We start from the raw sequence: 27,790 nt of genomic DNA on the forward strand, positions 1-27,790 counted from the left end.
AGAGGTTGCTCCCGAAGCGGGCGACATTTCGAAGAGAAGAAGAGCTGAACATTCATAGAAACTAATGAGGGCGGAAGAGCGATTTCGGACCCTTGGATCGTGATAGGAAAACACTGACGTGAAACGAGAAGGAAGGTACAGTTGCGCAAAAATCAAAATATTCACATCATACTAGAAGACGACCGACAGAGCACAACTTCTGGAGGCCAACCGCAATTGTTCAGTCCGAGTCTTCTTATTGTACCAGATAGAGGAGAGGAAAGACTGGAAGAGAGAGAACTATAAGAGAAAATGTCACTGAACATGGTCATTGATATTGATAATAATTATCGGTATACTTATATGAATGAAGAGGATGATAATGATGATGGATCGAATCCCACAAACCCAGAAGCAAATCAAGCGACGGAAAGTGGTACGACGACTTCCGGGCACACTCGGGCTCGATGAAGTTCTGCTCTGTATAGAAAAACAAGATGCTCCGCGGTTCTTCTCTTAGTTTTGATCCCGTCCTTGGAAATCGCATCGTGATTCCGAATTTCTAATCAGTATCAGGATCCGCCAATCGAGCTCTGACGGGCCTGTTCCCAGAGAGGAAGGGTGGTCGATTCCGAGCTACCCGGTCTGCTGGTTTTGGGATCTAACGATGCGAATTATTGAGCAAAAGAAATTATTCGAAGAAGAACTTTTGATAGGACCACACGACACACGACCGAATCGATGTAACCTGTTTTATACTGTTGAATCGATGGAAATTTTCCACCGGCCCTGGAACGATGGAATCGGAGCGGATAGACGAACTCAAATCGAAGGATTCGAGGAGACTTTCCGAGAAATGACGAGTGAATACGACTCGTCTACTGAGCACTGTTAATAATTTTTTGAGGAACCGAAGGGACTTTGGAGTAACTGCGACCGTTATCGTTGATCAGTTGGAACACAGTTTTTTAGACCAGCTCAGAGAAAAAATGAAACTATCATCAAATTATTTGAAGGGTATCAGATGAGCAACACTAACCGGACTATCTGATCTCTGTCGAAAGCGAAGAGAAAGGAAGCGAATAGATACCCATGTGAAACTATCATGTAATGTGTGATGGGGATGTTGAGACAGGAACAAATATCGAAGCATCCTTATGACAGACGAACTTCTTAATTAAGAGAATTCATTAAAACAAATTGAACTGTTTGTCGACTGTAAAGCCAGGGCTTTTCTCTTCCTCTTCTTGTAAGCAGATTTAGATATGGCCCGCAATATTCGACGGCGGGGAAATGCGAGGGCAGTACGAAGCAGAAGACGATGAGCGATCTTATTTTTCCATACAAACACCAATCCAAGTATTTATTCTTCATCATCATCATCATTTCCATTATCATTGTGATGGTCGTCACCATCACCATTCAAGTTCGAGTCTGGATCCTCAATCGAAATGTTTCATAGTAAAAATCTCATTGAATCTACGATTGCCGGCAGAATCAGTCAGATCCGTGACAGAGTTCGTCGAAAACAGAGTCTTTCTCCGACTTTTCCTTCGTTCTAACTTGGCAACTCCGGGAGAGAAAAGACACGATTCCTCATGTGTTCCATTAACGAGGGGATGAGAAGGATGAAACATTCAGGGATGGTTATCGAGATAATGAAATGATTCAGAGAAAGATACTCTCGCAGTTTTTTCTTTCCGCTTCCCATCGAGAGAAGTTTCAGCTTTCATTTCGGGAGAACGACCGGGACAATTTGGTTCCTCAAGGGGAGAAATCTTCTGGTTTTTAGCGGATTCGCGAGAACCATCTTAGTCGACGAGACGCCTCATAAAGATAGAAAGAGCGAGTGAAGAAGTCCAGAAAGACCGTCCGATGGTGAGCATCAGAAAGAGAAGATGTCCAAGAGATTGCGGAAGTGGACGAGGAATTTTTTGGAGGAGTCTCAAAAAATCCTCAGCTGCTTCACCTTCCAGCTGCTTGGAAAAGTCTAAATCCCTACTGTCGTGTTTGTTGTGTTGTCTTTAACTCATACAGTATCGTAGATCGCGGTTTTCGCCGGTGTATGCGAAAGCACTGATCAGACCAGTGTCTATCGATTCGTACATTACCATCATCATATTTCGACAAAATTTATTACACTATTTTTCACATATCAGCTCGCCTAAGCGGAATCCTCTCGACAGCGGCGCTTCCGACGCGGCGTGGCGCGTTCGGGATTTCGTTGCCGGTCACGCAATGTCACGCAATAACACGTATCAAAGCGGAGTCCCGAGAAAAAAAAACATATACAGTAATATTACCATTTCACAACAAGAGTTGATCCTCAGATTCAACATCCACACATTGTGCTCCTCGTTCATTCAGGCACGACCTCTTCCGATTCAATTCTCCCTCGTTCTTCTCGCGCATCGAGAAGTTCACTGAGATTCCCGAATCGTGAACTCTTCGGCTATCTCTGCAATTTCCCATTTCAGTTTCGCGACGGTCGGCATTTCTCTTCATGGAATGATTCGAATCGGCGACAATGATTTCACGGAACTCGAGCGTGACCGATGCTTTCGTCGACCGTGCTAGTAATTGTTTCTGTTGTTTCTGTTACATCTTGAACTGTTTTCGGTCCCTGTGCCTTCCTCGGGCACCGTTCGCCGATTCCCTATTCTGACCCCAGTCGCCGGCAGAGAACTGAGCTGACACCCTCCCTTGACACCGAGATCGCGACGAGGCCGAGTTGGCAACAAGTTTTTCCTCGTGAGGAACTTCCGCTTCGAAGAGAGAGTCGCTGGCGAACAACGAAGAAACACATGGGTGGATGAAAATATGCAGTAGGAGAAAAACCACGCTTCGTCTACACCACGGCAGCATTGTCAACCTTCTGGTACCGGGACCCTCGTGGCTGAGACATTGACAGCTGGTGGAGACGATGCAGTGTCGAGAATCGACTTGTGGCTCCAACGATGCCCGATCGGCACTTGAACAAGGTGAGATGTCCGTTCTCCCGATGGATAGCTCATCCTTTACTGCATCGTTAAAATCATTTCCTCTAAAACTCCTCCGAAAACAGAACTCTCACTGGCCCCGTGTCCGGCCCTTATGGTTGCCTGTGTGGATTTTGTATTCTCTTGTGTAAATGCCTCAGGTAGATTGGACACCGTTCCGCCGTCGCCTGATCATCTATCAATGTACATTTACGGGAGCGAGTCGCGTACGAATCTCCCGTAGCTGGCTTGGTTTGTGTTTGTGGTCACCGTTTTGATGTAGCTATCGTCGTTTTCATCGTCGTCCTCGACGTCGTCATCATCATCGTGTGCACAATTTCGACGAGAGGGACGACGATTGAATTTTACACATCTCTAACACTATATTATACGGATGCAGTCCGGTTACCATCAGCGGGTAGGGCGGCCCACCAGACTTGGGTAAGCTCCACCAGCGATCGACGATAGCGCCGCTGTAACGCCCAATGGTGCACCTCCCATCGCTTGTCCCACTCCGATGATTTGACCCGTCGACGTGGTGGGGAAACCCGACGCTAGTCCCCTCGATGACATCTGCCTCTGTTCCTCGGCTGAATGTATTGCGGCAGAACTGCTCCCGACCATTGCACCTGCGGACGGCGGAAGAAAAAAAACATGTTAGATACCATGGTCACACGATGAGTGTTTGGAGGGGAGGAGCGATGGATATCCCGGACTATTATTCTGAGATGAGATGATGATCACGGTTTCCGAATGCGTGGACAGGACAAGACTTTTCAGGTTAAGAGGGAACATTCAATTTTTCTATTCGCTCCACCCAGAGCGATATCGATGAAATATTCAATCAAGACCGTGATGACCCTCTCCAATCGTTTCCACATTGATCGTGGCAATCGTGCTATTCGAGCTCGAGATGCATCGGAAGAAAGTCACTCAAACGGACTGATAAGATACGCTAGGCGCAATCATATGGAGCCGTGCAGCGTGTGCACCGGCAGAAGGCGAATCGGAATCTTCAACTTTTCTGGAAATTTAGTGGATGTGGAGCTCTGCATTGATTGTGGACGCCAGGCGAGCTGTAATCGAGCTGATAGTTCTTGGTTGTCCGCAACAGCGAACGCCTGTGGTTTCTTCGAGCTGAATTCTTATTTACGTTAAAAAACCAAAGAAGATCTTCGCCGTGGAACGCGTCACGAGGTTTCGGAACAGGTCTCTGTAGAATATTCCGCAGAGACTGGCGATGGACATCAACTACGTTCCCCCAACGAGCAAGCCGACTGAACAGGACTTGGGGAACGAAGTACCCTACAACGAGTCGGGTCCAAGGGATCATAGAAACGTCGGGCGAGCTCAGCAGAAGTTTTCGCTTCAATCATTCCTGTCATTCCCCTCCGAACTCCTAACATCGAGTACATACGACCGATAAGTCTATGTAATTGAAAGCTCCAATCGGATGTGCTTGGTAAGGAAGGGTGCTGTCGAGAAAAAACTGTGAGCCCTCGAGTCAGAATATATTCAACTGAGCCGACGACGCAAGTAGCCGCCGGGCCGAACAAATGAACGAGCGAACGAACGAACGAGCCGGCGAGCGGACGACGATCGCTTCGCACACCCAGGCAGCGATACGCACAGTAAAGAGAAGGAGGGTCGACAACCCTCTTGGACATCTGCCCGGTGCCGCTTGTGGCGGCAGCGATTGTGGTGAACAACAACAGGAATGAGGATTTTTCTCAACTCTACAAGTTCCCCTCGAGAACCGAAAGCTACGAGTACACAGCAGCTCGAGAAAATTTTCAGAGTAACTTCTGACGACCGGGTCTCCGGACGAGCGATTCCTCTGGGGGTTTCGACCGTCGCTATCGCCTCAGCCTGCAGGACAACGGAAGACGTCCGTGTCAACAGACGAATCTACGTAAACAGATCCACGGACAATGGGATGAAGAACCATTCGAAGAGGAATTCGAAGAGTCCTTCGGAATCGCAGTATCGCTAGTTACGAAATCCGGGATGAAGCGGGCATTCGTCGCAGATTTCGTGGGTGATAGTCCGCGGCGCATACTGCTGAAAAACTGTCTCGCCGTTGTTGTTGGAACGCCCCGATCACGGGGTATTCCGCTGCGTCGCGACGTTTCCAAACAACTTCACTGATGTTTCGTGCCCGTCGAATTCGATACGAGAAGCGAAGTTTGCTCGAGCAGAACACAACAGTCGAGAAGGAATGGAGGAAATTCCGACCGGAATCCGGCACCAGAGATACTGAGCGAAGTCAGAACTCCTCAACCTCGAAGTTCACAGAGCTCACTGGAATTCCACGAACTTTTTCATGGGGAAATCAAGCGACCTCCAACCGATTCCTGAACGTCGTCACAATAGGAAAATGAATGGAGACCATTTAGAGAGGGCAAGTGCCAAACTATCTCCGTCAAGGGAAGAGATGCTGATTCCGATTGTCCGGAAACCTCCTGGTGGATCTCCTGACGCAGGAACGGGATTTTGCGGGATTGGTGAGTCCCGAATCCGAACGCGCATCGGATGAAGCGCGGACGACGAGGGGATGATGGGCAATTGGAGCATGACCAACATGCTCGAAAACAGGCCAAAGACCTGCATAGATGATATCGACCACATCGCCAGTATCTTACGAAGACGGTCGCGGTACAAAAAACGTCTCGTCGGACGAATGACAGGCATCATCCTCCTGCTGAGAAGAATTTGAAACCTGGGATTGGATCGAGCAGAGCTTGTATGGCCGAGCCGTGGACTCGAGTACAGGCTTTACGTCTGAGCTCCATAACAGGACACCGCGGCCGGCGCATAATCACCGGCCGTTCACGTGAGATTATCTCGGTCCTGATGAAAGAGCCCATTTCTCTTATGTGTTCATGCAACATTCAGGCTCCTCAACTAGTCAGCTGTAAGACCGGGATGAATGAATGAAGGAGTGAATGAAGGACTGTGGGGTTCCGCGGCGGCCCTTAATTGTCGATTGGAACAAACGACGCGACCGAACGAGCGCAGAAGCCGACCGATCATGCGATTGTCAAGTGGCCTACGTCAGGCGACAGATGAACGGAACGGCTAGTCTGATAGAACTACGGATAGATCGAATAGACCCTGTTGAGCAGCACATCCGTTGCGGGGGCCACGCGCGCGGCATACGCCCGTGACGTGTACGCCCGGAACAATGCCGGCGCCGTCAAACAAATGGGACAGCGCGCGCTTGCGTTGTCGTCGGTGTTGAAGCTGTTGTTGTTGTTGTTGTGGCGGTGGTGGTAGCGGTGGTGGTTGACACCGTCGGTCTCGGCGTCGTTGCTCACTGACCAGCAAGAGCTCCGTCGTAATGGATGACAATCGTGTTTTCTTCCCACTTTAGAATCGCTGCCTTTGGGAAGAACCCGTCGCCGGAATGAAGTCAACAGCCGAATTAGACGAGTTCCTTTTCCAGCCCGTCTTTTCTTTCACGCGTCATTCGGCTCGCTATCCGCTCGCCTTCGTCTACTCGAAATTCGATTATCATACCTCGTGGAGCTCTCCGGCGCTTTGTGGAAAGTAGGGTGATCGGTGATCGGGTCACCCTCACGGAACTGGTAAGCACCCTCTGCCTCGAGAAAAAAATCACGAGACAGCTGCTCGCGGATGGTTTTCAGAATCATCGCCATCGAATAAACCGCCTTCTCCGAGAAAGGAGGGAAGCCATCACGGACAAGACTCGTTGACTCCGTCAGATAAACACAGTCGACGAAGTCAACATCACTTCAAGACACGACGAGACGTCGTCCTACGAGACAAACAGAACCCAAGTCATTTGATCCAATCAATCGCAGGTCCCGACAAGACGGGAGAAAACAGCGGCGCATTTCGTGCTCCCGGGTGCCGAGCCTCGGGACTCGGGACCCCGTACCGCAATGAGTGGATTCTTCCGAGGTTGAAATCAAAGAAGATCGTCCCCAGAAGTCAAGACGGGAATTTTCCGAGAGGCTCTCGACGCCGTAACCGATCCATATTGAGCGCAATGAACGACGAGCTTGTACAGCCAAGAAGAGCGTTGTAGAAACGAATACTTGAAGATAGCTGACGATTAACAAACAAAGCGCCCCAATGAGGGCAGGCCCATCGGCCAAGCGGCTCGTTGGTAAGACTGCTGATCAACGTCGCCGCCTCTGCCGCCATCGTCGGGAGCGACACACACACTATCACTCGGTCAACAATGGCAGGGACAGAGGAGAGAAATCATGTTGCACTTCGAGAAAGATATATCAACGAGAGAATACGCATAGATGCTCACGAGCGAAAAAGGTCGGCCCACCCTGGTTGCCGGAAGACGGAGCGAAAATCTCCGATCGACCGACCCCCGGTCGGTCGTCGCGAAAGCCGCCTGAGCAGGCAACACACGAATTATTTATTCTTGAGCTTCGATAGATTTCCGAATGAAGTCTGAATAAAATCGTGAACGAGGCAAGGTCGCCTGAGAAGTAACGAGAAGCAGCAGCTGGCCAGCTCCATACATCGTTCTCATCGGGCTCCTCGCTTGCAACTCGGCTTGCGATAGACTTCAATCTCAAGGCTCAAGTACGAGCTGTATTTTGGCTTCGAGGACGCGAACAAGAATTATCGGTGTCCCGAAGTTTGTGTCGACTACATTGCTGGATCGAATCTCTGCGAAGGGCGCATAAATCCTCGGCGAAAAACGCTCTCGATCGGATACATCTTCCGAGAATGGGACTTCCACGAGGTTCCCGGCCAAAGTCGACGATGTTGGATACATGAGTTAGGATCTTGTGCGAACGAAGCTCCCCTTTCTTCATCTCAGGGCTCAGCTCAAGCCGTCTCGAGTCTTACATCGAATTAAAATTAGCTCTAGAATGCACGACCTGATACTGAAGGAATGGAGGCACACCTCGGTACTCAGGAAAATTCCCCGAATTTCCCTGGGGCAGACTCGTCGCAAAAACGTCCGACAATATCGACTGCCGAAAACGGAGGAACCTTGATCTCGACACGTGTGGGTAAGCATCACTCGCTACTCCTTCCGTCCTACGGAGTGGACGAGCGAGCGAGCCAGCCAGCGGGAAAGAATAGAAGAAAGGTAGAAGAAGATCACTTACCGCCCATGGGTGCGGCGAGAGGCCTAGCCATCTGCATTCCGGGAGCGGATGCCTGCTGCTGTTGTTGCTGTGGCGGGACGGTAGGGTCGGCAGGGAACCTAGTGTTGCCAAACTTGAGCATATTCCAGTCAAAGATGTAGTCGTACGTAAAGCCCTGTCGATGGAACAGATTACGGAGGAGCTGTCGCAGATATGAATAGTCGGGACGCTCGTCGAAACGTAGCGATCGGCAGTAGCTGAGATAGGTGTTGAACTCGGAAGGGAACATCTTGCACAGGTCCTCGATCGACGTCGACATCTTCTTTTCCGAGATCCTTTCGTACTTCTGGCGTTTGTTGTTGGCCCGAAGCCCTTGCCACGGCAACGAGCCCCGGTTGAAGTACATCAAAACATAGCCGAGAGACTCGAGATCGTCGCGACGACTTTGTTCAATTCCTAAGTGCGTGTTGATTGAGGCGTATCGCGCCGTTCCCGTGAGGTTCTTGTTCTCCTTGTAGGCGATGTGTGTCTGCGACCGGGAGTCTCGATACTTCTTGGCGAGACCGAAGTCGATAATGTAGACGACGTTGCCCTTCTTGCCGAGACCCATGAGGAAATTGTCGGGTTTGATGTCTCGATGGATGAAGTTCTTCGAGTGGATGAACTCGATGCGAGAGATCAGCTGGTCGGCTAGCAACAGAACGGTTTTGAGCGAGAATTTCCGCTGGCAGAAGTTGAACAAGTCCTCGAGCGAAGGTCCTAACAATTGCATCACCATCACATTATAGTCGCCTTCGGAACCGCACCACTTCAGCTGAGGGATACCGACACCGCCTTGCATGCATTTGTAGAACTTGCTCTCAATGTGCAATTGGGGGTGTTTCGTTTTGACGCACTCCAACTTTATGGCGACCTCCTCACCGGTTGTGATGTTGGTGCCTAGATAGATGTCTCCGAATGAGCCCGAGCCGATTTTTCGACCGAGACGGTATCTGTTGCCGACACGGAGTTCCATGATAACTTCAACGCCGCTTCAAAGCTCGTTCCCTCAGTCAAGCAATCGACGACGACGTCGTCGCCGTCGAACAACGGCTCGCCGAAAATGTAGAAAATGTCTGTCTGGCTAGTGACTGGCTGGTCGGCCAGCCACACTGATTCAACTCGCCTCGACGACTCGACTTGCAAGCTGGACGTGCAGAGCTGATCGTCGACGTCGTTGTCGTCACCAGGTCGGTCGGTCACTCGTTTGCCTGGTCCGTCGGTCGGTCGGTCGGTCTTTTGGACGGACGGACAATCTTCCGGACGGACAGACGGTCGATCGGTCGCTCAGTCAGTCGGATGGTCGGCAGTGAGTCAGTCAGTCAGTTGACTGAAGTCGCCTCTTCTTCCACGAGCTAACTACACAGTTTTCATGCAATAAACACGAACGCAATCCTGCCCCGTTGTTGTTGTCGTAAAGCTTTTGCCGAGAGGCCGTCTGTGAGAGGCCGTGTGTGCTCGTTTGTCTGAATCTGTGTGTATCCAAGTGATTCACACAAGTTCCGAAGTGAGCCAGCCCGATCAGGCTCCTGGGCCTGCAGAATTCCCGACTAGGCTACACGTGTTGCAAGAGCAGCAAGAGTGCGTTCTCCGCTACTTGCTGCCTGAATCCTCGCACACTGAACAGCTAGCGAAGATCACAATTGAACGAGCAGGAGGCCCCACATCGCCATTTTAAGCACGCCTTTTCGCTGCTCCAGCACGGCTGAAGAAGGCTCCGAGATGACCGACACGTTCTTGGAGCGACCGCAGCGATCAACTACGTGCACTTGGACAGCCGGAGCGGTTCAAGTTTTTCCGATGATCACGAAATCTCCACCGCGAACGACTTGCTTCCTTCCTAGATGATGACTGCTACGTCTGGCCGATGGATGAATTCTCACTTGGCCCAAGCCGAGCCCCAGAATGGTTCGGGCGCTTCGACACGAAGCCCTTCTCTCTCCACACCACACACACACACACACACAACCTGCGAGATTTCGTAAGAGCTCGCGCTAACTCTGAATGGGCTCGAAAAATCAGCGACGAAAAGAAAAAGATTCTGACGGAACCCTTGACGCTCAAGGTGATCGATATGCGAGCGGGGAGCTGGAGACCTCGCCACGGGCTCCGATCTCACGAGCCGGTTTTGAAAACTACAGCGAGGAAATACACGGAAGCTCGTTGCGCAGCCGCCGATCGCCGCCACCGCGCGCCGATTGTTATGAGCCTCCGTCGGGAGGTCCTTAAGCGGAATCCATGTCGCATGCCGTATCTCGAGACTCGGGCATCGAGGTCCTACAATTCGGGGGGGGGGAATCTAACTATTGATTGCAAAAGGAACACACGCAAAAGGAAGACCAGACTGACGGCCGATTCCTGAGGCGAGCACTGAAGCTCTGGACCGGTTCCGGGCGGAAATTACCGCGCCAATCAGATATCTAGAGGGAAAAAGCGGATATCGAGGGATTCGGGATCCTTTCGCCGAACAGTCACGGAACGGGATAAACCTCCGTTCCTCAGAAGGACCTGCAATCCTGAACGATGCCGAAAATCCAAATGCTATTGAGACTGTCGGAATGTGTGGTCTAGACTAGACCTCCAGACGTCTAGACTGCGCTACAAAAACAACAACCGCCTTTCGGATACAGTAACGATGAATTTCACTTTGCTCTGCTCATTTTATTTCGCATTCATTTAATAATCACCGAGTATATATACAACTGGAAGCTATTCAGACAAACGTAAATTCAATGAGCTGTACGCACGTGCCTCTTGAGCTTCGTTAGGTGAGCGACGATCTATGCATTCCAATGTATTGAGTGAGTGAGGCTTAAGCAGTCCTCAGCGCGCTAAAGTAACTTTCTGATCCGATGAGAGTTCCGCGGAAAATATGTCCTGCGCAATCAGCTTTTTTTCGAAACCCCGAATTTCTCCAATTGTGACGGCTTCATCTCCGAATGAACATCGATATCGTCTTGGGTGGAATTCCGGGCTCATTTCTAGATCATCTCTCGCGAGTCCTCCAGAGTCACTGTTCGCTTAAGTTTCTGTTTCGTACAATCTCGAGTTTCTTTCTGAGTCTCGCAATGTTGTGGGTAGGGGCCCCGGCACCATCCTGTTTCCTCGAGTAGCCTCGATATCTAGGGACGGATCAGACCCGTCGTCCCAGCGAAAATTTCGTTTCGAACTCAGCTTATGATGATTCTCCTCAATCGCAAACGGAAAATCCCATGGGTGTACGATCGCAGTGAAGTATCTGAGGCGTGCTCGTTGAGATTTATTGATGCTTGCCTTATGACCCCTGTGCCCCGATTATCACCTGGCTCTAGCCGTTTCGATATTCCTCGTCCGACTCCGGGACCAGGCGACTTCGACGTTACGTGAGGAGTGGGCATTAGAGAGTTTTTCTTTTCGGGTGCAATGAACGAAAAATGTGTGATTGACAGAGACAGTTCCAATCCCCTGATCGATGTTCTTCTCGTGAGGTGAAAGCGATTTCCTTCGAACGGAATCCCCATGGAAATGTGCGAGAGGGAATGTATGAAGGGGTAGGGCCAGTCAAACCGAGGAATGGAATCTGTTCCACGCACCAACCCGAACTCATCGAAACCGCGCACCAAAGTGGAGCAGCCATCTTGCGGTGATACCGCTCGGATGGTATCTCTGACATCGGAGCTTTCGGAGTCCCTCCTCGATGCTGAGCACCGTGGGAAGCTCTCCAGGTCCGCTTGATCAGAATCAATCGATTATTATTGGTTTGAGAAAACCTCAACGAAAACACTAGAGCATTTTTGAGATCGGCGCTCAGTAGAGATAAGAAGGGAAATCCATGGATGATGAGTTACGCGGTCATGAGCCACATCCGAGATCGGGAGGTGGATTCAGTCAGCTTGGGAAAATGGTAGAAACTATAAACATGGAAGCGTTGAAAGTGACGGGAACGATGGAGACGAGGGGACGGGGAGGTGAGGGTGAGCCTGTTCAGCCACCGTGCAATGTTGACACGAAGAGTATGGAGTCATTGTTTTGGATCCTATAGTCTTTGCCGCCCTAGAAGCAGGAGCGAATAATTCGAGATGTTAATCAGAGCGAGCGTTGCAGGCGATAGGTCAAAGGATAAGAATCTCCAGCGGTATACCACAAACCTGAACTTCTCCCCTAAACGCTTACCAGGAGTTCCCAGTCGATTTCATTGATGAGCACGAGAATTCCAGGGCGACTGAGGGATTCGGGAAAGAATCACATGATAGTCTAACTTGACATCGACGGCAACCACGCAGATTATGGTCACCGCGAGATGGGGAATTATATTTGAAGTGAGAGAATAGGGGGAGATACGATTAGGTAGTCCCGACAAGGTACTCACACACCACTACCGTCCGCGTGAATGAACATCTCAGGATTGCCTTTCAGGAGATTCTTCGCGAGCCATTTAACCAGGAGGTCTATCGTCCCTGCAAGAAGAAGAATCATATAGCAGGAGGGAGGGATTTCATTGATGACTGAATGTCGGGGATTCCTGAGGTTGGAATGATGATATTTCCTTGAGAATTTCTCGGAGCTTTCACACGCGGCGAAAACTCCGCAATCTCCCTCGATACACTGAACCGCCTGAGCGCGGACCGCGAATCCCCTACCGCTATCTTTACATGAAAAACGGTTTCGAGCTCTAGATTGAGGTTGTTTCGGATTCCCGTAAACCGCGTCATTCACAAGCGCGAGGTCAGGCGATTATACTTCGGGTCGGGGCTGTTCAAAGTTCGAGAGACTTGGCGTCAGTCCCATCGAAGATTCATCTCCACACGGGCTGCGTGATGACGCGCGTTTCGCAGAGGCGTGAAGCGCATGTCGACAGGAGCCGCTTAGCTATCGAGTTTCGGGAAGAATGCTAGAAGTCGGAAGATCCGGGCGAAGGATTGGGAACCTAGGAGTACTCGCCGCAAGATTTCAACCCGAAAATTCCGATATGCGAGTGAAATCCGTACCCAACAGGTGTCACCAGAAAGGCGCCCTAAGCCAAGCGAGACGAAAGCTAGAAATTGGGCGCGCACTGAAGTGAACGGCTTTTCCCAGACCAATTCTTCGGCTCCATTCTTTCCAGGAATGCTTCTCATGAGGGAGCTCCTCCTAATTACATTATTTTCATCCGATTCAATGCGTCAGTGACAGAACAAGAATCCGATACGTCACTGGAGTGAGGTGCTATGGAGCTTCGTTTTATGAGTTCGGAGGAAACCGTTGGAGGGAGTTAGCTTCCCGACCGTATAGATTGTCGAGGTAACGACGGAGTAGATGTACGGACTTACAGGGCCGATCCTGCGGTGGAAGGGAGACACTCTGTTTCTTGCGACTCTCGAAGAGGAGTTCAGCTCCTCCGGCGAATTCGAGACTGATATCACACATAGTAGTGCCGAGCGATTCGAAGTACGTTCTCAAGTATCCAGAGGGTCCAACGCGGTCATCAAAAGGGGATTTCAGAAAGCAATCCGGCAAGAAATTGCGTTCAGAGTAAAGCTGACAGAGCGACGGATTTCAATGGAGCTGGCAATGAAATTTCTCAAAACCGAGAAAGAACAGGTCACTCTCGATGATGATCTTTGCTGGTACGGCAGCGTCGGAGCCGAGGCGTTCCGTTCCGGAGCCGACGGGAAGCGTCAGATTCAAATACTCACGCAGCTTTGCCATGGCGGTCCAGAAATGTCCTTTAGTTCCTCACCGTGCTCTACTCAAAATGAGCTCCGGGCAAAGTGACGATGCCGGATCGAAATGTATGCTCTAGTCCGCATCTACCGCCGTCGATCCCCGTAAGGAGAACGTGCGGTCAGCTTCCTTGAATATTGCGGCAGATCGATTCTTGGACTCTGGCTCGTAAGCGCGTCGGAGCGTGGAGGAGCTGGAAGAATTCGATATTTGACCCTTGGGCGAGTCAAGGTCGCCCGAAACCCTTCCGCAGTAGAGAGCTCACGAGCTCGTTATGATTGCTGGCTTATATTTGCCGAGAGGAGACTCGCACTCCATCCCCATTATCATCATTATTATGAGAAGTGAAACGGAACGTCGCGAGAGTCATTTATCTTCGACGCGCCACATTCATGACTTGCTACGCCAGACATCGTTAAATGTCATTATTTGATTCGTGGCTCAGTCGCACGTCACTGAGTGCGACAATAATTCTAAATACCCCAGAAGATGTCGATCGGTAGAAGCGACTGACATCCATGGCAAGGGTTTGACAACGCACGAACCCCGTAAGTTCCATGGATCTCGCTGTAAAAAAAAATCCTCTCCAATTATTTGGAAAGCGAAGATAATCTGCTTTCTTGCGACGGAAGAAAAAGTTCTTTCAACCCGATCGGCTTAGCGACGGCGGGAACGACTGCGATGCAGGGTGCCGGGCCCGATCGGACGTCATGGGGCAAGGTACACGAGGATCACAGACAGCGAGTATACCTGACACGGCACAGAAGAATGTCAGTGCGACAAATGACTCGGCTCTCAATGAATATCTAGCCCCAAATATCGTTCTCACTCAGACGTGTTATCTGGAGACTGCGGTTTTCAATGGCGTCTTGTCAGAGGGATATAACGCGCTCCGCGTCTTATGAGTGAAGGGAGGACTCACAGAGCTTTGGTTCATATATTTATTAAATATCTTAATCTCACTTGCTATTCTCAAGGCAGCGAAATTCGGTTCCACCTGATAAATATATTCAGGGCGGTAGCGCCAGGTGTTCTTCGATTAAGCGCTGCCGAGTCATACTTGAAGGTGCGGGTTCAGACCACAGTCGGTTTGAGATTCTCGTGGAACAACTCCCTGTTCGGGAGCTTTTCCTTCCGTCGCCGTACAATTTGTATCTACGTCATAGAGCAGCTCATTTCAGAGATTGGAGGACTTCGACGACCGGGGGAATGATTGTGAGGTACTTCTGGGTCCTCGAGATCTTCATGGGGGACAGGTTCTTGCAGGAATTTGTGTTCGGTCCGAACTTGGCGCAGACGGTTTCGAGCAGATCGCCGGCGACTCCAGCGATCACTCCCTTAACGTAGTTGGCGTGCTTGCTGTCGCACGTCTCCCTCGTCGCCGCGACCACGCAGGCCTCGAGTTTATGGAGACCGCTGTCAAGGAACCAAGTGAAATGTCATAATCATTCTCGCACGAAGATCGGTGATTTCGAGCGTGAATTTCAAATTTTTCGGTGATTTCAGCGCGAATCACTGTCCAGAATACGGATCGTGCGACGGCATTGGAATCTTTAGGAACAGGAAGAATCTTCAGATGAACTCACCAGCACATTTGAGCGACTCGCTCTTTGGCGGGCACTTGCGTGGCTGCTTCCGTGGCTTTGGTGGCGTCCATCATACACTTATTCAATTTACGTCCGTTCTTGTTGATGCATGGTACGTATTTGTAGTAGTCTGAAAAGACAAGAGCGTGACCAAAAACCCGCATCGGTCTCACCGAAATGATTATCTCTAAAGTAGGAGGCATGCACGGCCGTACATACCTTTGTTTTTCGGTCCGCCAACCTCACACTTCAGATCGCTTTCCTGGGTAGCACCTTCGATAACCAATTTCGATACTCCCTGCGCCAGACCGGTCACACAGTTCTTGTTGTGCTCCTTCAGACACTCGATAGCGATTTTCTCCTGTCTGAAGTCAAGTTGTGCTCCCGTTACGGATTGTTCCAAAGGCAACGTTACATGGTTTAGGGTATAAGCTGGAAGCTCGCGTAAGGTAAAACGGTACTCACTCGCAAGCCCAGGCCACCTCGCTGGGTTCCACAGTAGCGGTGGTGTTTTGCGCGAAAAACAGAACTTTAGCAGTGCACTTATCCAGCACGAAGGGATCGCAAGCCCGGGGGGCGGCGGCGATCAGAGCACCTTGAGGGGAATTGGAAATTACTCAGGGTTTCCGGAAATTCTAATTCACCCATTGTGGGTAGTAGGAGTCGCTCATCGCGGCCCGAGGTTCGAAGTCCCGTCGAACACCAGCGGCGAGGTGATACCAGAAGATTGGTCGCATCCGCGACGGAGCACGAAGCTCCTACTTTGGCTCAGGATCCAGCCAGAGAAAGGAGCGAGAGATCGTCGTCGGATCGCTGGTATCTGTGCCGCGAGTAGGACCTCCGTGACTGAACCTTGGCAAGAGGACCGTCAAACTTTCTCTAGCACAGTGTGTCGAGCTTACCTGTGCAGACCAGAGCAATCAGAAAACGGTTCATGATGGGGCTGTTGAGTTTGGAGTTGGCAACGAAGCCGGCTCCTTTATATACAGCAAACATGGAGCGGCGAGGGCAAAATCCTCTGACGGCATGTGCCGCGAGCCACAAACCACTTTTTCGGTGCTCGACCTCCTCTCGCAATCTGCATCGAGAGTTCCATCGTCCGAAGGTTTGAAGACGATTCGACATTGTATTCCACGAGAGACCACAGAAGATAAGCCGCGAGTGAACTTCCATATTTTCCCTTAATATACATCGCCTCGATTCACTCTAAGGCTCACCGGGAATGCACGTCTAGAACAACGTCGGGGAGAAAGCATGGAAAAAAATTGGAAGCTCTGCTCGTTAAATACGACATCGAATATGAAGGAAATCGTACCCCATATTCCAAAACTTCGAAATCGATGTAGTGTGTGATATTCGATGGTCTATTGTCCGTTGTTTCATTGGGTTTTCAGGGTCAAAGCGGTTCGGAGGAAGCCTCCCAAGGCTCTGCATCAGACTGTAGAGCTGGAAGATTTCCATAGGCAGCTATCCGATTGGGATTCCCGAGTGCATAGGTGCAGAATTCCATCCGCGCAACCCGGAGCTCCAAATAGCTCGTCAGTCAGTCTTTCGAGTCTCCTCGGGGGAGGAAGGAGAGGGACAGCTCTCAATAATAGGGAATCGAGAGCTCCATGAGCTCCGGCTGCCTACGTAATCGTTCCTCGTCGGTGTGGACCGACACCTTAAATCTAGCGTACCCGATATACGTTTTCGTTTGAGCTCTCCTCGTGTTGATTCCGAGAGAAAGTTCCCTTGTATGTCGTTCTCCATGGTCTATAGCTGGAGAAAATTTGCCTTAACCACGTCCACACAATACTCGTCAGGAATGACTCTCGATTATCTGTGTCCTCTGTCTGAGAATGTCGCTACGAGGGACGTTTCCACAGGGAGACTGCGCTGCTCGTCATCATTTGTGTCTTACAGCCCGGAAGCCTTTCCTCGATCTTCCGATCGATCTCCCAGGATGGCTCGGAACGCTGTAGTCTGTCAGTCAGTCGGTCGGTCGATCCGTCAACGATCTCTCGAACTTCGTTCGATGTATCCGCGACGATCTCGTCGGATCTTCGTTTGCGTCAGAATCGGACGAGCGATTTCTCGAAAGCGCTTCCGGCGGCTGCATGGGTCGTGTCTAGAAAGGTCTCGATTGATTGAGCGAGGTCCTGCGGCCGAGCGTTGGTTAGGAACCGATAATCGTGCGATTATCTCCGAAGCTGAGAGTCAATCCCCGGACGCGATCCACCTTCAGCTCAGGTCTCGAGCTAAAGGGGGAGGGAGTCCGCGGGAGGGAGGCGACTCCGGTCTCCAGTTTTTATCTCTCGATTTCCTCGCGAGCTGAGGAAAATTTAAGAGGGATCGTTGCTGCTATTGACGTGGTCATGGGTTGCTGAGACGGCGAAAGGGTCGGATTACGCCGGATTATCAGAGGAAAGTGTCTGATTCGGAAAAAGGCGAATGTACGCGGAGAGAAAGTATTCCTCGTGAGGCGATGCCGAATTTCGGCGACGTCATCTCGACTAACCCTCAGTACGGCGTACGATGGTGTTTTCGTTTGTCACGATCTGAGCAGCGTGTCAGTTGTTTTCAGGAAAGCTTCCATGATGCTCTTAACTCCTCGAATTTCGGAGTTGATATCGAGCTGTTCGACGTTGGTTTTCATGAATTCATTCCTTCCATTCCGTCAGGAAGAGGTAGAAGGATGACTCAAGCCCGATTCGTTCCCCCGACGGAATGGGAAGCGCCAATGGAAAATTAGTTTCACTTCCGTGAGAAACGCGGTGTCTCACAGTTTTGACCCCACGATCTCTCAGATATGCGTAGTTCGACAGTTTTCACGAGCGGAGTGAGGAATTCGAATTCTTCCGAACTTAGCCGATCCTCCTTTGATAGATCGACTCTCGACTGGATCGCACAGACTACAGAGGTTTCTACTCGAAGATTCGCATATTGATTGAATGAGTACGAGATGATGATTAATTGCATTCGAGAAGTCAGATGATTCCGTGCGACGGGACGCTGTTGCAGCTCCCTGCTCCGAACAAAGATACGCCAGAAAATCGCATCTCCCTGTGCGGAGCGAACTTGAGGAAAGCGATCAGAAAATCATTATCCAGGAACGCTCTTCGGAGACAAGCGACACTAGACTGTAATACTCCGCAACGAGAAGTCTTGCTGAGATTGCTTTTCCTCTCTCGATATTTGGCGCTTGTTGCTCTTTCGGAGGTCTCAGGGCAATCGGGAAAACATCTATCAGTGAGGTGGACTCGAACACACTCATCAAGATGGTTCGAGTGAGTCAGAAGCTGTCCAGCTGCGAGTCGCTGGATTGCACCAGACTGATGTTCAGATCGGTCTAGATTGTGGACTGGAATTGATATCGATTTGCCTACCTACTCCCGACAGCCCCAAAAAATGAAAAAGATCGCTCTTCTTCAATTCCTCTCGATATTGTGATGTCTCTTTTGCCCGCATTAGTCGTGATTCCTCATCCCCGCCCCCTGCTCCCCCTATCTCGTCAGACTCCCATGACTGCTGAGGAAGAAGAATAATTGGCTCGGACTCACGGTCGCCTCATCGAGGGTGATTGGATTCTGTATCGAGGATGATATTTCGAGCGAGGGATGAAGACAGAATAACGGTGCTCGTCCCCGCTCGCGAAGTGTTACCAAGGTCAAACCGAGTGAGAGTCAGTTCACTGAGGCAATACCGCATCTCGAGAAAAACGAGTGATAGTCTACATAGAGGCCTTGCTTTCGATTTCCGAATTTCACAGACTCTCCGAGATCTGGCACGTTCCGAACGATGGAGCAATAGATGTAATTATTATCGGTAGCCGATTTGGCGAGTTCAGCTGCATATAGACAGAAATGTTTCGCTCCGCATCGCCTCGGCTGGCGAGATAATACGGAGTGTGTTTCACCGACTGGAAACTAGCTTCGCCGACTGGCAGAACATGTGCAAGTCATGACATGATGGCATTTTTTTTCGGGTGTCGGAGCTTGATCGGTCTTATCGGGAATGATAGACGGTGCCGAAGAAGGTGAGCGGTGTCAGGCGGATTTCCCACCTCTCGCGTGAAGAGATACGAGGAGGTCGTCGGATGATCCGAGTTTCCAGACATGTACGAATAAAGGTTGGTTTATCACTCGATTACCTGATTTTCTTTTCACCCAGTTACCTAATTATCTCCGCTGCCAAGCTCCATAACGTGCGGGCCTTATCCGATTAGGACTGCGTTTGCTTTCTGGCCTGCCTCTCACCCGAGTCGCTCGCTCATTCCTGTCCGCGAGCCGGTCCATCAGTCGGGGTGGTTGGCATCTCGCTCGGAGGAGCTGTTCGATAAGTTGTGTGAGCGGGCAACGTGGCGATAAACCTGCGTTGTAAAATCGCCCAGAGCATTCGGAGTAAGACTACAGCGTCCTGCAATCCGAACGTCGGATGTTTAGTTCACAGAATTATTTTAATTCTCGAAGATCTGCGGATGTGAAGTTGGCTCAATGCCGCTCCACGAGCGACGCTGAGACGCTCCCGGTGTCTTTGACGACGTCGACTCTCGTTTTGCAGACAGATCCGATGACATTTCACTTTACTTTCACGAAATCTCCCCTTCTAGAGGTAGAATTTATAATTCGATCCGATCGATCTATTCGGACAACACCGACGAGCATGCTGTTCTTCTCCCTCCGATTCTCCGATCGCCCTTTTAGGAGGTGCGACGTCGACATCGACTTGAAGAGAGGGAGCGGTGACGCAGTGAAGTGACCGGGCTCAGAGCTGCCCGGCGACTCATCGACCACTGCCGAGGGGAATACTGCGGAGTATTTGTTTGCAGAGGATCAAACACTCTCAACGCCTTTCGGATCGCTTGACGTAAGTTGCTATCTTGAGAAGGTGCTTGAACTCGTACGTGAAAACATGAGCCTAGAAAATACTGAATTGAGCTGACGTGCGCTGGAAACCAACAGACTCTTCGATGTGGTACTGCGCAGCAGATTCGATTGATGGGCGACCTTCCCGCGAAAGACCTGATACATAGCCACGAAGAAGAAGGAGCTCACGAGCCCGATCAGCGCGGCCCTCCAATGGAGGAGGAATCCGAATGAGCGGAAGGGGTCTCCTGTTTCCCTGAAAACCTCGAATCCGAGGCTGTGGAAGTGCTCGCTTTGCTTAGACACTTGACTTATCGAAACATATTGAGAATCCTGCCCGGGTTGAGATAAATGGGCTGATGAGGAATGTCTAAGTTTGTCGCTTGTTATAGGATACCGTGGATAAGAAAGGTCCTGCGGAAGACCAACGAGCATCAGCGCGGATTGGTTTCGGAGGATCGAACAATTATCGTTCATCAGATTCACTTCTCGATCATTTATGATTTATCATACACTCCTGGTCCAGCGGCTTCGGTGAGCCCCTAGTGATCAATCTTCATCCGCCCGTGATTTTTCGTATGTTCGCCGCTGTCAATTACGCGGGTCTTAATTTGGACGATGGTGATAATCGTTCGCGACAGACTCCCTGAGATGAGGCGAGGAAAAATTAGCGACTGAAGAGTAATCAGAACCTTCCACGCCCTCCCCCTGCCAGCAGCTGTTTTCCGTCCAATCAGAGCTCTGTGCGCTCGATCAGCTTATTGGGAATTGGGAGCTCGCGTGCACAGGTATCCAGTTCCGCTTTGACCTCAAGGCTTGCCACTGAAGTTGAGTTGAGCGAGAGCGAGAGTTGGTCACGAGTCACGATTAGAAACCAGGATTAGGGATCCGCTCTCTATTTCCAGCCTCAATCCCGCAGAAAACTCGCAACGATCTGCAACTCCACGGGTAGCTATGATTCGCACTCCCGGCACCCCGTCCGCAGGGAACGCGTCGATTTCGCGAGTGGAGTCCTACAGGCAAGGTCTCTTGCTGTTTCCAAAACGTGACTTCGGATGCGCTACGAATCACCTCAGCTCGGCCTCGACCCGAGACTCTGGACCAGGCGGGATATCGTCGAGCCCTGGAGCGCGTGTTCTCTCCGTGATATGTCATTCAATTGATAACATTTGACTTAGAAAGCAAGTCCCACCAAGATGTGCTCGAGGAAGACTTGAAGCTCTGGGCGAAAATCGGGGAAACGGGGCTTCGACGCGGGAAAAGAAGGCAGCACTCTTAGAGGGTATCCTTTTCAAGCTTCCGATACATCCCGAGAGTTATGTCCGACGACTCGAGAACGGAAAGGGAGCCCGCGGTCCAGGCAAACCAGGAATTCTAGGTCCATATTTCGGCTCATCCCGGAAATCTGATCAGGAATGAGTGCGAGAGAATTTATTTTCCAGGGATCCTGCTCTAGCGGATGAACCCTTTACGAGAAGTTGAAATCTTCCAACGGAATGCAAGGCAGGCTTCCCACTTCTGCGCAGCAACACGCCGGTAAGGAGTCGCCGTACATGCAAAACTGATGTTTTTCTCAGCTTTAAACGTCTCATTCCCGATCGGCGAGGTTGACGTTGCGACAACGCATGTTTCGCACAAAAAATGTGAACCTCGCTGTCCGATCGACGATATCGCCCATATCGATTTCCATGGAACGATATCGATCTGAAAAAACTGCGACGGCATAAGCATTTTCCCATCCAGTGTATCTGATGCTGTTCTCGAAGGCTCTCCCCGATCGAGAACTCGAGTCTTGTCAGTCTTCGGAGCGAACACACAGTGAATTGTGTCGAAACTCTTATCAAGAGACGACGCGTTGACGTCAAACCCATTGATCAAGCGCCGACGTCACAACAAGACGTTTGACCATCGAATGCGTATGTTCCGCAACTCAATATCATCGATGAGTTCGATGCCAGCTTGGGACGTCGCGTGCATCTATTTATTTTCGTGTAAGAAAGGAGTATCTCGCTGTGATCATCGAGTGTGTCCTAGAGGGGCCTTGTAGGGGCAGCTTGCCAATCGGGTTCAAGGGACTCAACTTGAACGCTCGAACGAATCTGAACAGGCTGAAGTCGATTACGTTTGCTCCATTTCTCTTATCTTCGGATGCTTTCGCTGTACGGGCGCCATTCCTCGTTTGGCTTGCGCAATTCGATGGATCCCGCTAAGGACGATCGGAGACGCTCACGGTCCCGTTGAAAATCCGATGCGTCACGTTCGGGAGGCGTAGCGTCGGCGTTGCGAGCCATGTCCGAAGGCTCATAGACCTTAAACTAACCGAGTGAAAGTCTCGGCGCTCATTGATGAAATCGATGCGGGAAAGGGCGGAATGAGTAAGGGATCCACAGCGTGGAAATCGGCTGGACGATAGACGGTTGTAGCGGATCGATGATTCGATTCCGAAGAGCATACATCGTTTAGCGCCACCAGAAACTCGCCAAAGACTTAAAGGAAGGATTCAATTCGGGGAGTCCCTTCGACGGATTGCCCCGCATGTCAGATACTTCGCCTTCCCAATTCTCGAGCGTACCCCGGGTCTCCCCATACGGAAGCGAGTGCTCGTCGACAAACTCTCCGCTGCTTACTCGTTCCATTCTGCTCGTGGCGAAGCTGCGTTCCGAGCACTCGCACCTCTCGCTACCTGCGACAAGTTTTGATAGAGAGCCTCTGCAGGTGCGCGGGATCTTTCGCCGGGTTTCGCTCAGATGTTGCGTTAATAATAGATCTCACCGTGCCTTCAGCTACCGAGATGCTGGAAAGCTCCTGGAAGCTTGAGGTCTCCGAGGGACGCGAACTAAGGGAGTCGTCCACGTGACTCTCAAACAAGACATGGCGAAGTCCGACGAGCCGCCCGGGGATCTGGGACCCATATCACTGAACTCGCACGAGCGAGACCAATATTTCTCTTGGACTGCCGTGACGAAGCACACTGTGGGTTCAGAAGCGGGCTTGGTATTTCCACGTCCTCATCTTCCGAATTGCGCAGCTTTTCGCCCGAACCCTTGCAATGGGCCGTGGTCACTCGAGCTGCTCATTCGAAGGCCTCAGCATCAAGAGCTCTCGCGAATTCTTCGGCCTCGGGGCTCCGCGAATGCGACGACTTTTCTCCAAGTTGCGCGAGGGACTGAGGAATGGCGCGAAATATTCATTCGCGTCATCATGTCGCATGCCGTGCTGCTGGAAGTCGCTCAAGATGAATCATCTTCCGGAATTTCCGCGTTCCTCGAATCCGCTGTTGAGGACAGGGAGATCCCTAGAGAACAGTCTTGGCTTCGAGATATTGGTCCGCTGAGTCTTCATTTCATCAACGAAATTGGCAAAATTTAAGTTCTCACGACTCCTGACTTTCAGAAAGTCATCGAAGAGAGACAACGATTGAACACCGGGAGAGCTTAGGAAGTGATTGGCGGCGCGATCCACCGATCATTGTCCCAACCCACATGAGGCGCAACGCATTCAAGGTCTCCTTCGAGCATGTAGGAGGAGCGTGGGGGTGGTCATAAGCATCCCTCGGGTTAGACCTCTTTTCACGGAGAATTTTTCTTCCAGAGGGTATCCCGGGGAAAGAGCGGCAAGAATTTTTTTTTTCATCAACGTGATCCAAAAAAATCACGTTAAAATCGATGAGGTAAGGGTCGAGTTAGAAAAGGTCGGACTGAATGAAGGGGAGCATACGCTGCTCTCGAGATCAGAGAGGGAGTGAGCCCGGAAATGGAGGGGGCATCCGTGGAAGGTGTCGGCGACGGCGCGTGAAACCTTAACGCGGATCTCGAAAGATTCCAACCGTCAAATATGTTTTATTCACTCGCGATGATGGGCTCTTTGTCGAGCCTATACACAAGGCTACTTTGACGCGTATTCTCTGAATGTGGAGCTATGTACCTCAGTGTGAGATCCTTCCTCTCGCAAAGTAGAATTACAGACCCACAGGCTGAAGTACATCTGGTGTAGAATACCTGGAGACGACCAGGGCGGATTTCATATTCTGATGTCTCAGGTAGGCTCTAACGCAGTCTCGTCTCTGAAATTGTACAACGCGCATGTTGACCGCTCACTAGTTTAAACGCGACCGAAGCGAACGGTTGTCGTAGAGACTGCCGAGCGTCCGATGCTTAAAATAAAGGATATATCTCTTATAAGGCGTTCCTGATAAAAAAGGCCACGGCTCCGAGTGGTCGAATTGTCTTCAGATCCTTTGAGCTTTTTGGATCCCGAGAACAAACTCGACCAAACGGGTCCAGAACATGGAAAATTAAAATGATTCGGGTTGAGGGTCCACGTCAGTGGCGGTCTCGAAAGAGGGTAGAGGAGACCATTCGTATTTTTCGGGGAGCAAGCGACATCGAGACCGACTATACGGATATTGTGATAGTGATACTGGTTGATATTCCACGGGAAGATATCCAGAAGCTTCCCAACGATGTGTCGGCTCCTCTGGTGATTCGTCGAGATTTTCTCGTTTGCGACACCTCTCGGGTCCAGCTCAGGCTCTGCATTCGATCTCGGACAAGGCGCCCGGAGGCTCCCAGATGAACCGGGGTTCCAAAATCACTCGCGACATGGGGAACGAGTGCGAAACTAATTCGCAGCGCTCGCGACCATCTGCGTGCTCTCTCGGCCGGTCACGGCAATCAATCGCAGCGACTGCATGAATGATTTGTGGAATGCTCGGAGATCTTCTCAGCAAGACTACGCCCAATGAGAACCCTCTTAGAATTTCTCAGCCCGATTAAAAGTCCATCACGCAAGAAGTACTCAAGTTACAGCGATCCAAATCACGGTCGTCGATACGGCCCATGGCGCGATCGTAGCGCGGACACCTGTGCTCTTCGTCATTCAGCATCGATGCCGACGTTATATCGCTCAGGATGGGCCCAGCTGCTGATAATTTAGTCAGGACTACGGGAAGCGGCATTATGGGGCTGCCTGGAAGGGGGAAATCCGACAGAGGAATCCTCCCGACCTCCACACAGTCAGCGCGGTCCGGGGAGGGTTCGAATTCGTAGGCAGAATGATAGGACAATCGAGACGATCTGCTGATCGCTTTGAAAGGATCGTCAAGTCGATCTGTGGACGGCTCTCCACGAATCGGAGGTGTACTACTTCGGCCGCTCAGAACTGCAGCACGAGAGGCGGAACCCGCGAAGAGCGGGACCCCGAAAGCTGCCTCCGAATGGAAGTCGACATCCAGCACTAAGACGCGAGCCGTCAGAGCAGCTGTTCAACAGCAGATGGTCCCTCGATATGGCATTCATCGATGACGATGGCACGCGTGATGAGCAGACCGCCTCTACAGTAGCGACGCCTAGGCAGAGATCATCATCGACGACGACAGCGGCCATTTTGTTTTCTTTCGCACACAAGTATCGAGTTTGGTTGGTTAGGGTGCAGTGGTATGCTGATCTTAGGCGGGTGAAGTTGAGAGTCTGGTACGAACAAGCTGGCTCTCCGATCCACCGAGTGGACAAGCGTGACATTCGGAGAAATCGTGACCGTCACAGTGTTAGCGAACGCTTCCCGGACGGCTTGAAGAAGATCTTGCCGCGGGGCCGTCCCTGGCCTCGAAGGTTAGTCTCTCACCTGTTTACTGGGACAGTTTATTTTTCCTAGGCTTCGAGTCATCGTCTCTATCGGGGTCCTCTTCTCAAAGTCGTCGAATTCCGCCGAATCCAACGTTAGACCTCAATGTGCAACGGGCCAGTGACCTCGAGCCCTTTGAGGAGTGGGCCATGGCCGGTTGAATAGTTCATTCTGAGTGAGTGTGTGTGTGTCTGTCGCGTGTGAGTGTGTGTCGATACAGATGTCTGAAAAGCGGACTGGTGTGTCTCGAACTTCGGATTAACACATTCGGATAATCTAGCCATTTGCCGGCGTTAGTCGCCCTGGTCCCTGGCTCTGAGATCTTTCGTTGACGTACTGCAGGAGCAGAAGTCGACTGCTGCTGTCATCGGGCTGACGCCCAGCGATTTTCCGGCGCTGCGTGCCACGAGCTCCGGCCTCGAGTTGCACATAACGTCCGGTCCGAGCGACCAAACGGCAGTCCACCACCAGATGGACGAGAGGCTCGCCGACGTTGACGACGTCCTCGTCATCGGTACTTGCCTCGACTGCTGCCGCTGTAGCCGTTGACGGAAGTATCGTTGTTGTTGTCGGTAATCTCTACCTCACCGCCATCTACCTACTACAGTGTGTGTGTGAGTGCGTCCGTGAGTCCGGTCTGTCGGTAGGGCCGTGAAAAAGGGATCCCGAGTTTGACGGAAGAGAAAACCAGATAAAGGCAGATAAGAGAGAGACCTACCATCGGAATGAGTTGAGCATTGAATGGTGGTGGTGGTTGCGGCGGCCGCGGCGGCGCCGGCAGCAGCAGCTTTTGCATAATAACCATGCGAACCAGTTATGAAAAGCGAGAGAGATGATCATCATCAAGCTGCTGCTGCTGCTCATAATCGAGCAGTGATATATCGCCGGCCGGCGAATCTTGATCATCGCGGTGATAGTGTGCGGTGGAACCACCTGAAGTGATGCTGCTGCTGCTCCTTAACGCTAGCTGCCCTTCTAGCCAGCCAGGCGACTAGTCAGTGAGCAATTCCGATGTGTCATCGTCTCGTTGGAATTTTTCAGCGGTTTCGTAGTGTTCGGCTGCTGTGTTCGCCTGTCGTAGCTCGTCTTCCGTTCTCGTAACGTCTGCGGCTCGCTCGTTCCTGGCGTGTAACTAGCACTCGCCCGCCCGCTCGCTCGTTGTCATTCTAATTAGCATTGACTCCTTATGACGACGACGCTTGTAGTTCCCGCGAATAGCTCGGCGAATCATTGAAGAACTCTCGCCATGCTGACCTTCCGAGCTGCTGACCCGGCAATTCTTGACCCGAAACTCAAGAAATCTGGAGAATAACGGAGGGACGGATCGACTCGAGCTCCAGTTCTCCAGTCGGATATCAGGGGTGATGACATCCTCTCCTCGTCGTGAAGTATTCGCGAGTGCTATGCGCTTGTCGTCCGAAAGACGGCGGCGGCAGCAGTGGTCAGTCATTCGGTCGGCCGGCTGGCCGGCCGGTCAGTGTGTTCTCGAGTGTATTCCCGAATATCGTCGTCGGTCGAGGCAGAGCACGAGCTGCCGGTTACCAGCGACAAGCTAGCTGTTCAGCTGGGAGCTGTTCTAGTTCTAAATCGTCGGGCTTTGCATCATGGCTCAGCTCTCCGCGGACATTGGCTGCCGGGATGGATCCACCCGGGCTCGGCATGAGGATCGGAGCAGGAAAAAATTAATTCGTTCATCTTCGCAAACCATGAATAGAGCTCCTCGTGAAACTCGGCAGATCATAGCGCACAGCGCTCTAGGAAGACCGTAGAGGCTGAGGCGGCGGCGACGATGAGAGAGGTTCTTGGCGGGAGAAGCAGGGGAAAAACCTCGTTGAAGTTGACCTCACCATCGGCCCATTCAATACGAGGAACCGCTCGCCGGTTCCATTCGTGAGCATTAATTGCTCTAGATCCCGAAGAGCGGCTTTGTTCCTCCATTTCATTCGGAGGAAAAAAAATCCTGTTGGATTTGT

At 51.2% G+C, this 27,790-nt stretch overlaps 3 protein-coding genes across 3 annotated transcripts; all 3 read right to left on the minus strand.

The window, feature by feature from the left end:
• Window positions 1-1,397: 1,397 nt before the first annotated feature.
• On the minus strand, window positions 1,398-9,062 carry dco (discs overgrown casein kinase 1). The gene is made up of 2 exons (XM_003744454.3): window positions 8,063-9,062; window positions 1,398-3,586 (listed from the first exon to the last, which is right to left on the minus strand). Exons 1-2 carry the CDS (start codon window positions 9,054-9,056, stop codon window positions 3,369-3,371), a joined length of 1,212 nt encoding a protein of 403 aa, XP_003744502.1. The 5' UTR covers window positions 9,057-9,062; the 3' UTR covers window positions 1,398-3,368.
• A 1,658-nt stretch (window positions 9,063-10,720) lies between these two features.
• Urm1 (Ubiquitin-related modifier 1) lies at window positions 10,721-13,637 on the minus strand. Its single transcript, XM_003744444.2, has 4 exons — window positions 13,369-13,637; window positions 12,429-12,516; window positions 12,233-12,281; window positions 10,721-12,112 (listed from the first exon to the last, which is right to left on the minus strand). Exons 1-4 carry the CDS (start codon window positions 13,463-13,465, stop codon window positions 12,044-12,046), a joined length of 303 nt encoding a protein of 100 aa, XP_003744492.1. The 5' UTR covers window positions 13,466-13,637; the 3' UTR covers window positions 10,721-12,043.
• Window positions 13,638-14,719: 1,082 nt separating this feature from the next.
• On the minus strand, window positions 14,720-16,296 carry LOC100899845 (uncharacterized). The gene is made up of 5 exons (XM_003744455.2): window positions 16,251-16,296; window positions 15,814-15,943; window positions 15,568-15,713; window positions 15,349-15,478; window positions 14,720-15,178 (listed from the first exon to the last, which is right to left on the minus strand). Exons 1-5 carry the CDS (start codon window positions 16,282-16,284, stop codon window positions 14,935-14,937), a joined length of 684 nt encoding a protein of 227 aa, XP_003744503.2. The 5' UTR covers window positions 16,285-16,296; the 3' UTR covers window positions 14,720-14,934.
• Window positions 16,297-27,790: the final 11,494 nt, after the last annotated feature.

This window comes from Galendromus occidentalis, unplaced genomic scaffold (genome assembly GCF_000255335.2).
Source record: "Galendromus occidentalis unplaced genomic scaffold, Mocc_1.1 scf7180000077468, whole genome shotgun sequence".
Classification (NCBI taxonomy): domain Eukaryota; kingdom Metazoa; phylum Arthropoda; class Arachnida; order Mesostigmata; family Phytoseiidae; genus Galendromus; species Galendromus occidentalis.

Coding starts and splice junctions, on each gene's coding strand:
- dco (XM_003744454.3), bottom strand. CDS start 9,056: ATGGAACTCCGTGTCGGCAACAGATACCGTCTCGGTCGAAAAATCGGC. Junction 3,587..8,062: donor TCTCGCCGCACCCATGGGCG/GTAAGTGATCTT, acceptor CGCCGTCCGCAG/GTGCAATGGTCGGGAGCAGT.
- Urm1 (XM_003744444.2), bottom strand. CDS start 13,465: ATGTGTGATATCAGTCTCGAATTCGCCGGAGGAGCTGAACTCCTCTTC. Junction 12,517..13,368: donor TCCACCGCAGGATCGGCCCT/GTAAGTCCGTAC, acceptor TTCTTCTTGCAG/GGACGATAGACCTCCTGGTT. Junction 12,282..12,428: donor CACGCGGACGGTAGTGGTGT/GTGAGTACCTTG, acceptor CGAATCCCTCAG/TCGCCCTGGAATTCTCGTGC.
- LOC100899845 (XM_003744455.2), bottom strand. CDS start 16,284: ATGAACCGTTTTCTGATTGCTCTGGTCTGCACAG. Junction 15,944..16,250: donor GATTGCTCTGGTCTGCACAG/GTAAGCTCGACA, acceptor ATTCCCCTCAAG/GTGCTCTGATCGCCGCCGCC. Junction 15,179..15,348: donor CGAGTCGCTCAAATGTGCTG/GTGAGTTCATCT, acceptor GTTCCTTGACAG/CGGTCTCCATAAACTCGAGG.